General features: G+C 35.1%; 1 protein-coding gene across 4 annotated transcripts in view; it reads left to right on the top strand.

Annotated features, from left to right (window-relative positions):
* TTN (titin) overlaps positions 1-13,727 on the top strand; it is a 246,538-nt gene that overhangs the window by 96,974 nt on the left and 135,837 nt on the right. For all 4 annotated transcript variants that reach the window (XM_071811135.1, XM_071811134.1, XM_071811136.1 and 1 more), the window contains 22 exons: positions 190-273; positions 591-689; positions 1,843-1,920; positions 2,790-2,864; positions 3,040-3,114; positions 3,364-3,447; positions 3,700-3,762; positions 4,069-4,146; positions 4,379-4,456; positions 5,405-5,488; positions 5,869-5,949; positions 7,658-7,741; positions 7,941-8,273; positions 10,127-10,204; positions 10,404-10,478; positions 10,692-10,775; positions 10,977-11,063; positions 11,604-11,684; positions 11,874-11,963; positions 12,183-12,266; positions 13,155-13,256; positions 13,453-13,536. In XM_071811135.1, the coding sequence (XP_071667236.1) occupies positions 190-273; positions 591-689; positions 1,843-1,920; positions 2,790-2,864; positions 3,040-3,114; positions 3,364-3,447; positions 3,700-3,762; positions 4,069-4,146; positions 4,379-4,456; positions 5,405-5,488; positions 5,869-5,949; positions 7,658-7,741; positions 7,941-8,273; positions 10,127-10,204; positions 10,404-10,478; positions 10,692-10,775; positions 10,977-11,063; positions 11,604-11,684; positions 11,874-11,963; positions 12,183-12,266; positions 13,155-13,256; positions 13,453-13,536 (2,061 nt within the window). The remainder of the gene's footprint in view (positions 1-189; positions 274-590; positions 690-1,842; positions 1,921-2,789; positions 2,865-3,039; positions 3,115-3,363; positions 3,448-3,699; positions 3,763-4,068; positions 4,147-4,378; positions 4,457-5,404; positions 5,489-5,868; positions 5,950-7,657; positions 7,742-7,940; positions 8,274-10,126; positions 10,205-10,403; positions 10,479-10,691; positions 10,776-10,976; positions 11,064-11,603; positions 11,685-11,873; positions 11,964-12,182; positions 12,267-13,154; positions 13,257-13,452; positions 13,537-13,727) is intronic.

The following is a 13,727-nucleotide window of genomic DNA, read 5'->3' as shown; positions in this document are numbered from 1 at the left end:
AATGTTCATTGTAATATCATTTATTGTAGTCTGTAGAACATTTCATTTGTCTCAGCTTGCTCAGCTGTTGTGTTTTGTAAGCAAAACATGTCCATGTGTAATGTTTTTGAATGATCCAATTCTGTTATGTTGATGCTTTTGCCAGTTTTGCACTTTATGGATCCTAAAACTAAATACTTTTTTCTTAAGTGCTTGCAGTTCCTAGGAAACCTGTCTCTAAAGAGAAAGTATCTCCCGCTCCTCCTAAAAGAGTTGAGGCTCCTCCAGCTAAAGGTATGCTTTCCAGTAGAATGAAAGAGGACGCTGTTTCTCACATTCTGTTTCTATGTTCTGTATTTTTCTGTATTGTCATTATTTGTGCTTCCCCTGTGAATTCTACTCTTCTGATTTAGTGACAGTGAGTCATTACAATATGTCGTATGTGTTGTGCAATACTTACAAAATATTACTTCTAAATATTGAACCTCTGTTGTGTGTTATGTGGTCAGTACCCTTAAGCAATTGTTTGGAAACTTAGATACAGAGTTCTGCAACATTGTTTTCACAATGGAATTAGAAACGTTTACATTTAATATTGTTATCTTTCAAAGTGCCTGAAGTGCAGAAGAAAACCACTTTTGAAGAAAGAGTACTTATTACAGAAGAAAGAGTATCTGTTGCCATTCCAGGGGAAATCCCACTACCTGAAGGTACACTATAAACAAACAATAGAGAGAAACTTGTGCTGTATACAAGTCTGTTGTTCTAAGACTAAGATCAAAATACACAAAAAATTTGTGTTACTTGTCTTGCATGAGTTTTGTGTTGAACACTTTACAGACTTAGAGGCTGTTAAGAGTCTCCTGAGCACCATGTACCATTTCAGTCTTCAGTGCCAGGATCCTACACTTGAATGGGACATGTGTGGAAACTCTAGCACTGAATACAGTGATCTTCCGATCAGTCTCTCGTGAAATCATAGTGAGAAATATGAATGGATAGGGTTAGATTAGACTCCACTAGTTAAGCCTGTAACCATCAATTTGTCATACTCCTTACAAAGCTCCCTGTATCCCTGCAGGTAACAATGTTATTTCTCTCTGCAGTGTCACTAGCTTTTTTAGTTCACATTTTCATACTCAGGAGAGGTTGAGAATCAGTTGTTTTAAGTTAGCATAATTCCACAAAATATCTGCTTCAAGGTAGCTGAAATCAACATCTTGACCACTTTTAGATCCCATTAATAACTAGCCAGTCACAACAATTTACATATTCTATTAAAAAAGCATAAATGAGCTTTTAAAAACAGATATGGAAGTTATCTAAAATATGAACAAGCAAATATATATTCATATTGATACATGCCGTGTTAATTTTTTTGTCTCCTGGAAATTAACCTTTTACCCCAGAACAAGTTGGTGTTTTCTCTGATACAGTTGTACTTGTAGATGTGCACATGCCAGGCTTTCCTTTCAATTCTTGATGTACCCTGTCCTTCTTAGTTTCATGTGGCTGGATCAAGGAGCAACCTCTAAGTCTTTGACTGTTGTTTCCCCACCCCCCTCAGCTGTTGTGATGGAGAAGTTTGGGGTGCTGAAGGATTTTGATGGACTGACAGTTGACCAGTGAAGGATATTTGAGAGATATAACATCACACAATAGGGTACATGAGGCATGGACAAAATACATAATTTAGAGCAAATCATACAAATGTGTGCACAGCACTTTCTGTATGGTATGCATATGTGTGATTGTCATGTAGAAATTGTAAGAAATGGTCTTCATCTTCTCCATCCATCGATCCCTCCCTACCTCCATCCATCCACCCACCAAAAATATTAAAACTAGTAATTTTCTTTAAAGAACCAACAGTTGAAGAATGGGCTGAAGAAGAACCGGAGGAAGTGTCTATTTCCCTTCACAGAGAAGAGATTTCTGAAGGTACAACCACAATTCAGGAATACTAGACAAAACAAAACAGGTTTTTTTTGTGCTAAAAATGGTGTGGATTACTATCTACTCTATTCATAAAGAAAAATTCACGAATATATTAATATTTTTCATATCTTATAAACTTTAATGCTAAGAATGTCTGCAATTTTTAATACATGGTTTTGAATAGGGTAGTTGTTAACCCTGTTTTGATACCATAAAAATAATGAGGTATCTCTTGGATGTTGGAATTATCAGCCCTACTTTTTTCTTTTACAAAAGTTCTCTGTTGGAAATTCCTCTTCCACCAGGTTCCCTGGATGAAGTAAAGGTCCTTCAGAATATCATGGTACACTCTTGGTCCTCAGACCATTTCATTGTAAACTGACTAATTTTTTTCCACCTGTAAATTTATTGGTGGTAAAACAAAGCTGTGAAGGACAGTAATATATACTGATTGACTCAACTTCTGCTACAAGTGACACCATAGAAAGTATTTTCAAGGGATGGCTTTAGTCAGGGAATTTTCTTGGTATTTTATTTCTCAAAGTGAACAGATTCCAACATTAATGAACTAGTAGACAGAGGAATGGAAAGTACTGATCTAGTACTTCAGATGTTGAGCATTTTAAAATTTGATAGAAATACAAGACGAGAGTTAAATCTCCATTCCATTTATGTTGCTTGAAGTTTTTCCATTGGCTTCAGAAGGAGCAGGATGGTTTGAATGTAGATTTTGTAATACCAGAGGTGTGTGTTAGTAAAGCACACTACTTATTCTTGTCTTACAATTATTTTGATGCTTACCAGAACCAAAAAGACAGTAATAGATGTCAAATACTTAAACTCAAGTATTTTTAAATTTTACTCTTTTTAAGTGACTGAAGAAAAGTCTTACTACATAGAAGAGAGGGTAACTGTTCCTAAAAGAGAGGAAGCCCCACCCACTAAAGGTATATGTTCTTTTCATTACAAAATGTTGGTTGTTTCATCATTCTGAGTGTTATGTTGCCACTATATGTTTATCTCCATTTGTATTTTGTTTTGGTTCTGTTTGTATGAAGTAAATGTGTACGTGTTAGTGATACTATTCCTCTTTGTAAAACTATTTATTGTAATCTTTTAAAGTGCATGAGAAGCGCAGGACTGTTGTAGCTGAACAAAAAGTTCCAGCTGCCCCTAAGGAAGCTCCAAGAGTTAAAGGTATAAACCAGTTCCTCTTCTGGGTGATGTATCTTCAAGGGGATTATGTTTGTCTTGCTGTCTTATTTGTATGTGTTGATGTGGGTCAATTTCCAGTGATGAATGGTTATCTCAAATTCCATCTTGTACTATGAAAAGTATTGTTTATATTAACTTAGGAAAACACATTGTGATGCAGTAGACAATTGCAAGTATTACACCTTAATATTCTTTCTCATCTTCCTTTTCATCTTACTCATTTTTCTGAAGTTCCTGAAGTTCATAAGAAAGCAGTTCCTAAAGAGAAAGTACCTGTCCCTGTGCCCAAAAAAGTGGAGGCTCGACCAGCAAGAGGTATATCAGTGGTTTGTTCCTGTTGCAAAAAACTGGGTTTTTTTGCTGCATTCCATCTTTAACATATATGCATGTTGATGAAAAATATATCTCACATATCAAATTTCTTCAGCATTAAACATGTACTTATGTCCCTTTGTCTACAATGTGGCCTGTGTCGTCTTGATGACATTTATGTCTTATTTCATCTTTTATCTTATACCCGTTGGTGAAATCAAACAGATTTTCTAAAGTTGCACAATCTTTTTTAAGAACCTGCAGAAGAACGAGTGCCCACTTTTGAGATAGAAGTTGAAGAACCTCCATCAACCAAAGGTAAACAAACTGAGAATATTATTATAATGGAGATTTTTTTGTTTGGCCTTACAATATTTGTGTTTAGGCATTCTACTTTAATAAATTTGTTTGTTAGGTTCTGTAACTTCTGCCTGCTTCTCTCCTTTCTTTTGACTATTTACTTATCTTTGTGCTATGGCTGTAAAGTACAGTCTTCTGCAGTGTCTCATTTTTGTTGCTGTTGAAGTTTACTTAGTATTTTCTTTTTAAAAAAAATCAGTAAGTGGAAAAACTTACATATATCTGCATTTCAAATATTGCAATTCTACATTTATTATTTTTAAGTGACTGAAGTGCACAGGAGAATTATCACAGAAGAAAAAGTTGCAGTTGCTAAAAAAGAGGAGGCTCCACCAAAAAGAGGTATATAATTTTTTCAGAGCTACATGAGAGGAGTCTTGTTTCAGAATACTTATTCATATTTGTAATGTTTAGTTCTCTAACACTAGCTGTAATGTTCAGTGTTTGCTGTCTTTGTATTTGATCTGAAGAAACGTCATGTCTCTGCAGTTGTGTTTTGTCATCTGATTATGTTCATAAACTGTGATTAATTCAAAATATTTTAAAATCAACTCTTTTTTTAAAAAAATGCCAGCAGTGCCCAAGAAACCCATGCCGGAAGCAAAAGAACCTGTTCCAATTTCTCGGAAAGTGGCAGCTCCACCAGCTGAAGGTATACAAGGTCTTTTGAAAGTAGAGAAGGTTTCTAAATACCAAATATCCAGGGGCATCATACTTACCATCTTCCTGGTTAATCAAATCCCAGTCTGTCCTGACTTGATTATAAATGAAAATGACCTTAGTCTTTGTGCTGCAAGAAAATGCAAAAGGTGACGGAGAACAGTCACACACTTGCATTCCATGCTTTTTCTAACCACTGTTCAACTACATAGATCACTCTGGCTGCTTAAGAGTTTTGGAAAGATGGGTGAAGACATTACTCACTGAAGTTAAATAAACATGATCACTTTTAGAAAGAAAGTTATGTTTTATGACATTGTCAATATTCAGTGAAGGCTTTCAAACTTACAAAGGTGTGCTCTGTTTCTGTGATTTTTTTGTGTTTGAAAAGTGATTTTGTTATGTATCGTCTATGTGTGGTCTTCTGTGGGTTAGTTTCTGAAGAGACTAGAGGCAACTTACATCTCACTTTCAGTCGTTGAATCTTACTTCATGATGTGCGGATATACTGTTTGTTTTTTGATATGTTTTGGTCTATATATCTATTACTCTAATATTATATGTATTATTTTAGTAGATATTATTTTAATATTTAACTATATGTTTGCTGTTACTAAAATTGCATGGTGGTTCAAAGTATCTAATTTATCTGGGGAATTAATTCCTGGAAACCCATAAACTACTAGAATTCAAAATATTTGATGCATATCTAGCTACTATGCATTAAAGCTTCAGCTGGTAATTTTCTTGGTTAATTTAAATGTCTTTATGTTTAAATGTCTGTATGTCTGGTGTGATTGTTGTGCATTTTTTAAGTATCTTTGCTATGTAATTGTGTACTATTTCTCCATAACTGTCTGTCCATAATTCTTTCATATCACTTCAGAAAGTATGTGATTTCTTTTAGAATTTAGTATTCTTAAAATTACTATCTTTAAAGTGCCAGAAGCACCGAAGAAAATTGCCAGAGAAGAAAGAGTATCCATTGCTGTTCCAAAAAGAAAAGTGTCTCCACCACCAGAAGGTACTCCTGCCCCTGGATTAATCCATGAACAGATTGTCCTCATGCAATACTGCCAAAGCTTCAAACCTGCTTGTTTGGCACCTTTCTTGAAATTCTAATGTTTGAATCATAAAATCATTTAGGTTGGAAATGACCCTTATCATCACGTCCAACTGTTAACCCAACGCTACCAAGTCCCGCACTATGTTCCACTGTAGTCCTAAAGGAACCTTAACAGAGTCTTAGAGAAACACTAGAGACATATTTTTCCCAGTTACTCGGGGTGTGGGAGATGTCAGGAAATAAGAACTAATTTTTTTAAAAAACCCCAATGGGATATTTATTATTGTACATAATATTGCACGAGAGAAAAATATTAATGTTAGACTCTGTCTTTGAAGTATCAACAGAAGAAGAACACTGGGCTATGTCAGAGGAAGTATCCATTTCTCTTCACACAGAAGAAGAGATTTCATACGCAGGTATGAATGGGCTAAAAGCATACTATGTCAAGATTTGCACCTTGTCGTTTACTTAAAAAAAAAAAAAGAAAAGAAAAAGAAAAAAAAAGACAACAAAACACAATTTCATGTTCCATGAAGATCGCCTGCTTAACCTGAAAGGAGAGCTTGTAGAATCACTTTTGGAGGCAATCTATTGATTTGTGAAAAATGAGCTACAAGATGCCTCATATTTACTACTTTCAGATCTGCTTCTGTTGATGAACATTATTATCATACTCATGTAATGGAGGATTAATACATCAGTGTGAAGTCAGGTAATCTGTTTAGTCTCTATTGGAGAATGATAGGGGACAGGCAGATCGTGAGTACCTAAGAGGAGGATGGAAAAGGAACTTTGGCTTTCTGTAAGGTAATATGCTGGCTGATCTGGAAGAACAAAAACAAACGAAAAAAAGAAGATTAAAGCAGAAGGACATTAAATGCAACAGTTCTCCCAATGGCTACCAAATAGAAGTGTTGTAGCTAGGACAAAAGAATCCCAAAACAGCACTCATGCACAATGCAGGGTTTGTTATAAAATCAACTGAAGTTAGTATTTCCAAACAGTTTAATTTTAATATTTCTAATGCAGATGTACCTGGTGCTTACAATTAAATATCAAGCAGGGCTGTGCCAGAAAATATTTGAAGAGCTGGTCAGTCTTCACATTGCCCCCAAAATAACATCCAGTTAGCAAGCATCAAGATTTTGGGCAGCTGCTCATACAGCTCGTTGTACCTTGTTATGAAGCAAACATGTAGAAATTCTCAAATCTGTCACTGACAGAATGGATTCCATCTCTTGAGATGCAAAATGATCTCCAATCTGTTAAGAAAACATCCAAGTTATTCTCTAACATGGCAAGTCTAGTTGTCTCCCAGATATTAAGTTCTAGGGTCATTTTCTATGCAGTTTCCCATTAGGTTGGTCAAAAATTTCCCAAGACAACTGTCTCAGAAGACAAGAGCCATGCACTGCTCTTCTAAAAAAGAGAATATGCTGCTTAAAACATAATGTGCACTCTTCTCTGAATAAATTTTAAAACCTGAACATATTCACACCTTAATCTTTTGGAAATTTTCCTGCTCTCATAGGCAATGGCCCCTTGCTGTGCCTGAACAAACAAGCCACTTTGTGAAGCAATCAACAGAAGAGGAAAAATACCTTCCTCGCTGAGCAATTAATTCTTTTGCCTTTAATTAAACCAGAGCTCTTATCCATTGTCAGTCACTCGCAGGGGTTCTCTCTATGTGCTCTCTCTTCATCTAGAGTTTCCTATGCAAGTCTTTTGTTACCAGTGATTGTGGACTCTTGATCTATTACTCAGATAGTGCTGTGGAGACCGGCTACCACAGAGAAGAATGGGATTTAGGGATTTTGTAATTGGTTGAATTTGGATTTTGAGTTCTGCCCATTAGCAATCTTAACTTCCCTGCTGACAGCAGTGAGTGAAGCAGGAATCAGATCAGTTGCTTATATTGAGATCTTGAAATGTTTGATTTTACCTAATCGAATAGCAGCCTAATGGCTTCCATAATTACATGTCCAATGTCAATAAGCACACTTGTCTTTTACTTATCAACCATGTATTTGTGAGACGTCTTTTTGTGCATCTTACCAATAATGTTTTTGTTTTTAAACAACACTTTTAAAAATTCTTAAATGTAAATGTACTGTATCTTTTAAGTGGCTGACGTACCAGAGAGGGCTGTCATTGAAGAAAGAGTACCAATGCATCCTCCTAAAAAAATGGCAAGACCACCAGCCAAAGGTATACTGGATAGAGTCTTGAAATCTGTTATAAATGTGTTTTGTGTCTTATACGTTCCATGTACAGTGAATGCTGATTTGTTTTCTATGGAATGTTCTTCATTTGGTTTAATTCTTATTTGACACTGTCTTGTGATCCTCAATATTAGTAAGAGGTATGTGCTAAATTTTAAGATTCTTTTAATTGATATCTTTTGAAGTGCCCGAAGTACGCAAGACAGTTGTCCGGAAAGAAAAAGTGTATGTTGAAGTTCCTCAGTATGAAGAGGAAGAAGAGATTCCAAAATACGAAGAGGAAGAAGCCACCAGATATGAGAAAGAAGTAATCCATTACAAGGAGGAAGTCCGCCATTATGAAGAAGTTAGTCACTATGAGGAGGAAGTTCCTCAGTATGAAGAAGTTCCTGAATATGAAGAGGAAGAAGTCACCCATTATGAAGAAGCAGCTGCTTATGAACAGGAAGTTCCTGAATATGAGGAGGAAGAGTCAGAAATTCCCCAGTATGAAGAGGAGGCTCCACAACCAGTTAGAGGTATACTTGAATCCTAGGATTTGTGTGAGAAAAAGTAGTATCTTTTCATTCTAACAATGTACCAAAGATTTATTTTAGTGTGTCCCAGTGTGCTTTACACTCTGCCTTTTTTTCAAGATATTTATTGATTAGCATGTAGTGTAGAAAATGTGCTATGGCTGTATGTCCACTCTTTACTACTACCTATATAAATGTCAGTGTTCCGTGTCATACATGTTCATTCTTCTTTCATATAAAGTCTGAGCTTTATTCATACAAGTCCTCAGATTATGCTTGAAATACTTAGAAATATTTATGAGAATTCTGCAATCGCAGACAAATATCTATTTATCTAGAAAATAGGTAGGGTACTTGAAAATAAGTGATTTAGGAACACGAGTCACATTGACTTCCTCTCAGAAATCTTTGAAAACCCCGTAGTTGTTGTTTATTTATTTCTTGAAGGGAATAATATGTTTTCATGGAAAGGAAAGATATAAAAGTTCTATTAAATTGCCATATTTAAACACTCTTTGTTTTAAGTGTTTTCCTTAGGATAATTGATATGGTGCTGGTGTAAATTTTCAACACTGTTAGTACAGGATGAACATACTGTTCACTAATTTGTTCACCTATTAGAGAGGACAACTACGTCATGCCAAGATCTTGGTAGTAAAGCCTTTCTACATTGTAATATAGAGATATAGACTAACTATATCTGATTTTCCAAAATTACATAACCATCTAAGAGTACGTAAAAATGCATATTTTCTAGTCCTGATTCAAAAAATTTCCTAGTGTCTTCCCCCCAAAAAAGTTCAGAATTTCTTGTGACAGATTAATGAATGCCAAAACTATAATTAACATTGTTTGCACTAGAAGAGGCCAGGCTCTACACTGCAAAAGCCAGGTTAGTCCTGAACAAGAAGATTAGGGTTAGATAAAATTTCCTTTGACTCTATCATACTAGTTAAATTTATTTCATAAGTGCTCCAAACTTTCTTCAGTATGCTCAGAGCCAGTTGGAATATTCTCCTGCCATCATAAAACTTGCATGGGTATTTGTGGGTTTTAGAGTGCAAAAAATGTTAAAATACATTTTGAGACCTTTGCCTCACTGCAGTTAAAGCAAAAATCTGTTGCTTTCAGCAGAGTCAGGAATTTTTTTTTTTTTTTTTTTTTTCATCTAAGTAAACCACTCTCAAACATTGCCATTACCCAACAAATTGTGGTATAAACTGTTGGGTACTTGTAATGTGTTTATAGTTCTGTGTTTGAAGGAAATAAATTTGCAAACTTGATATACTTGCTTTTTACATGTGGGAAGCACTTGGAAATTTCTGAGGAAGAAAATGTAATCAGCAATATATATTCAAAACATAAAATCTTGGCTTATTGAACATGATCAGATACAACCTATTATATGCCTAAGAAGCATTAGGATCATAGCTCTAGGGGAAAATAAGAAGTAATAAAACCATAAAATTTGTAATACAGCATTTAAATAGTTGTTTATGACAATGTTTGTAATAAATGTTCAAAAATAGGAGGAAAAAATTAAATTGTATCTTACCAAGTCCCCCACCATGACACTTAGTCTTCTTTAATAGATGGTTCTAAAAAGTTAAACTCTGTCTTAAGTCAATCTTTTGATCAGTTAAAAACATTTTTATTGATGGCCTCAATGGCTGAGGAAGGAGAATGGACATAATAGCAGTTAATGTGATCTGTTTGCTATTTTATTTTGTCTTCATGATCAAACCATGTTAAATCATAGCTGTATGGTCTGGGTATGTATTTGTGTTGCTTGCTGGTACTGTATATTCCTGTTGTTTTAGAAGTAAATACTTAAAACATTACTGGTATCTTTCAAGTGCCTGAGGTTCCCAAGAAGCCTGTTCCCGAAGAAAAAATAGCTATTCTAAAGAAAAAAGAAGCTCCTCCAGCAAAAGGTATATGTCGTCCTTATGCTAGCAGACATCCTCTGAATATACAATTCAGAGTATTTTTCAGATGCTTTACTTGATCGTTACTTTTTTCTGTTATTTTTGGAGGGGGCTCTTCATATGAAATGTTTGTGCTTCTTTTTAGTTTCATTTCTGTTTTGAATAGCTTGTGGATTATTTTTTAACCAAAATAATGTTTTTGAAGTGACTGAGGTGCTGAAGAAACCTGTACCTGAAAGGAAAGTCCAAGTACCGAAGAAGGAAGCGCCCCCAGCTAAAGGTATTTGAACTTATCATTAACTGTGATCAGAGAGGTCTTTTAGACATCACTTATCTTCTAATTTGTGTTAGATACTAGGATGGTAAAAGGATTGTTGCTCTTAAGAATTGTGGTTCTTTGTGTTTGTGTTCAATAGTTTAGTGTTACTGGTTTGTACGTCATGGTGTTTTAGAGTCTTGTGCCAAGCTCAATTTACAATAATATCTTACTAAGTTCCAGAAGTGCAAAAGAAACCTGTGCCAGAAGAGAAGCTTCCTGTTCCTGTACCAAAAAGGAAGGAAGTTCCACCAGGCAAAGGTATATCAGCTCTTGACTGAATTTGTTAAAAAAAAAATTTAAAGTTGATCTTTGTTCACCTTTCCTCTTAATGTAATGGAGAGTGAAGAGAGTTTTCCATTTCTGATGGTTCTTCTTTGTCATTCCACTTTACTGATTCATATCATTGTTCTTTACCTTATGGTTCACAAATGAAATTCTTACACTACGATATCTTTAAAGTGCCTGAAGTACCAAAGAAACCTGTTCCAGAAGAGAAGGTACCTGTCCCAGTGCCTAAAAAAGCAGAACAACCTCCACCAGCCAAAGGTACACCTGTTTCTGGTTCAACCGTGTAATTCTAGTTTGGTTTCTTGAGCTTTAGAAGACTGCAAGTAACAGTCTCATTCCTCGTCCTACTGTGTTTGTTGTTGAACCACTCACTGACGTATTTTTGATCAGGACATTGTATTATGGCTGTTTCTGTTTGTCTTGGCTGTTATGCTTATTCTACACTTTGAAAGTTTCTATGTTTGTGTCTTCTATTGTCTTAGTCTTTTGGATCTTATATCACTAAGTTATTTAAAATCATATGCTGTTTCAAAAGCAGATGCTTCCGAAGATAAACAATGTACCTAAACAGCCAGACTTCCCCCTTAGCCTTACTACATGTTTGTAATGCTATAGTCTGTATGTTTGTGTGTTTACATCTGTGCATAAATCTGTAGATAAAAATCAATGTTATCTTTCATATACAATTAAGTTTTACAACATTTGTGTAGTTATCTTTATATCAGTTGTACAGCTATCACTTCAGTATGTTTTGCGTTACACTGAAAATCAATTTCTTAAACAAAAATGTCTTTGAAGTGCCTGAAGAGCCCAAGCAAGTTCCAGAAAAGAAGGTACCTGTCCCTGTACATAAAAAGCCAGCACCTCCACCAGCGAAAGGTATCTCTTCTTATAACTTATCATGTGGATGGTTCTTCTTACTGTTTCTGTATGTTTGTTATTAGAATTTAACGGAAGTGTTTTTGTGGTTTGTGATGAATGTTAATTCATACTTAGCTTCTGTGTAAGTTGTCTCTCAGTTTCTGATGTTGTGTCTAAGTTTTCTACAATTAAATACTATCTTCAAAGTTCCAGAAATACCAAGACCTCCCCCTGAAGATGTGCCTATTTTTGTTCCTGAAGAAGAAGAGGAAGCTGTTCCAGAGATACCAGCAAAAGGTACACCATTCCTTCTTGAAAGTTATCAGAGAGCTTCACTCCATTCGTTAAAAGATCTTCATCTCTTTTGATTGTTTTAAGCTGGCTGTAAATGTTAATTATTGTTCTGAGTGGGGTTTTCTTCATCTTGTTGGTCTTTGTCACTTTGTTCCGTGGTGTTAGTAGTTTTGATGCTCTAAAAGTAATTGAAAATTTCTTATCAAAACAATATCTTTAAAGTGCCAGAGGTATCCAAGAGAGCTGTCCCAGAAGACAAAGTACCTGTTGCTGTTCCTAAAGTAAAGAAAATTGCACCACCTAAAGGTATATCAAATTGTGGTTTGTGCAGATAATTGCTCTCCCTTACATTTTTGTATTTCGTTGGAACCAAAAATTAAAAATCAATTTATACTCATGTAAAGTGAGATCCTTGGTTCTGGCCCCCTGCTTCTCCCCTGTAGTGAGCAGCGCTAGGTCTCAGACAGGGGTTGATTGTCTATTTATTGTCATTAACTTGAGTGTGCTGAGTATCAGGCATTGAATGATCTCCTTGTTTTCCATTTTAAGTGATGGCTTTGAGTGAAAGAATTCATTGTGATATCGATGTTCAGAACTGATGTTTAATTTAAATTTTGTTTAAACAAAATGCCTGGAATAGTATTTTATGGGCCTTACTCTCTTCAATTCAGGGAGATCGTTCTGACATGTACCTTGAGAGTATGCTAGAATCTCAAGCCCTTTAGCTAAATTATATAAAAATCAAATCACAACTGACCATACAAGTAACCAGAAGATATAACCCAAATGTGAACTCTAAAGTGGAGGTGGACTATTACAGAGATCATCCTTTGGTGCTCAGCAAATTCTACCTCAGCAGCTGAGTTTTTTTAGAAAAAAAAATGAAAAGCAGACACTGGAAGTTTTTTATTAAAAAATGAGATACTAATAATCTTCTACAACCTCTCATATTTTGCTAATATTTTCCATTAGCAATGATGTTGTGTAATTAAAAATTGGGCAAAAGAGCTAATCCTCATATCGTCCTTGTAACCCAACTGCACTTAGCTGTTTTCAGGGAGCGGAAAACAACTAATACTTTCCCTTCTTACTTACTACTGTTGTTACTTTAAAGTTGGTGTCCTTGTGGTTTATGTTATGAATTTTTCTTTGTCATGTTGTCAAAGTAAAGTTCTTAAAATAATATCTTTAAAGTGCCTGAAGTGGCAAAGAAAGTTGTGCCTGAAGAAAAGGTTCCCATTTTTGTTCCTGAGGAAGAAGAGGAAAGTGTTCTAGAGGAATCTATGCCAGCAAAAGGTACATGATCTTTCTTGCAAGCTATTCATTATATCTTTTGGGTTCACTGAAATTCATCTTTATTTCTTGTTCTAAGTTGTATGTAAATCTTCATTATCATTTTGAAGAGGTTGTGATCTTGTTTCGTGTTTTTCTTTGTGTTTGTAATGCTCTGAATGTAATTTTAAAACGTGTTTGCAAAATGATATCTTTAAAGAGCCAGAGATTCCTAAGAAACCTGTCCAAAAAGAAAAAATACCCGTACACACTCCTGAGAAACTGGAGGTTCCTCCAGCAAAAGGTATATGAATAAATAGCTAAGAAAACTATGTATTGTTCTCATTCAGTGTCTCTGTTTTATTTTGTTCGTTATTTATGTTAGTTTTGTGTCCCTGCTGTCTTTCTGTATTGATGTCTCAGAGTACTTGTCAAATTCCTAGCAAGAATAACCTCTGAATTTATTTGATTTGTTCAAGAAGTCTGTCTTTGGAT

This window comes from Patagioenas fasciata, chromosome 7 (genome assembly GCF_037038585.1).
Source record: "Patagioenas fasciata isolate bPatFas1 chromosome 7, bPatFas1.hap1, whole genome shotgun sequence".
In the NCBI taxonomy this organism is placed as follows: Eukaryota; Metazoa; Chordata; class Aves; order Columbiformes; family Columbidae; genus Patagioenas; species Patagioenas fasciata.
Note: the sequence above shows the minus strand (reverse complement) of the source record. Positions and strands in the feature narration are given on the sequence as shown.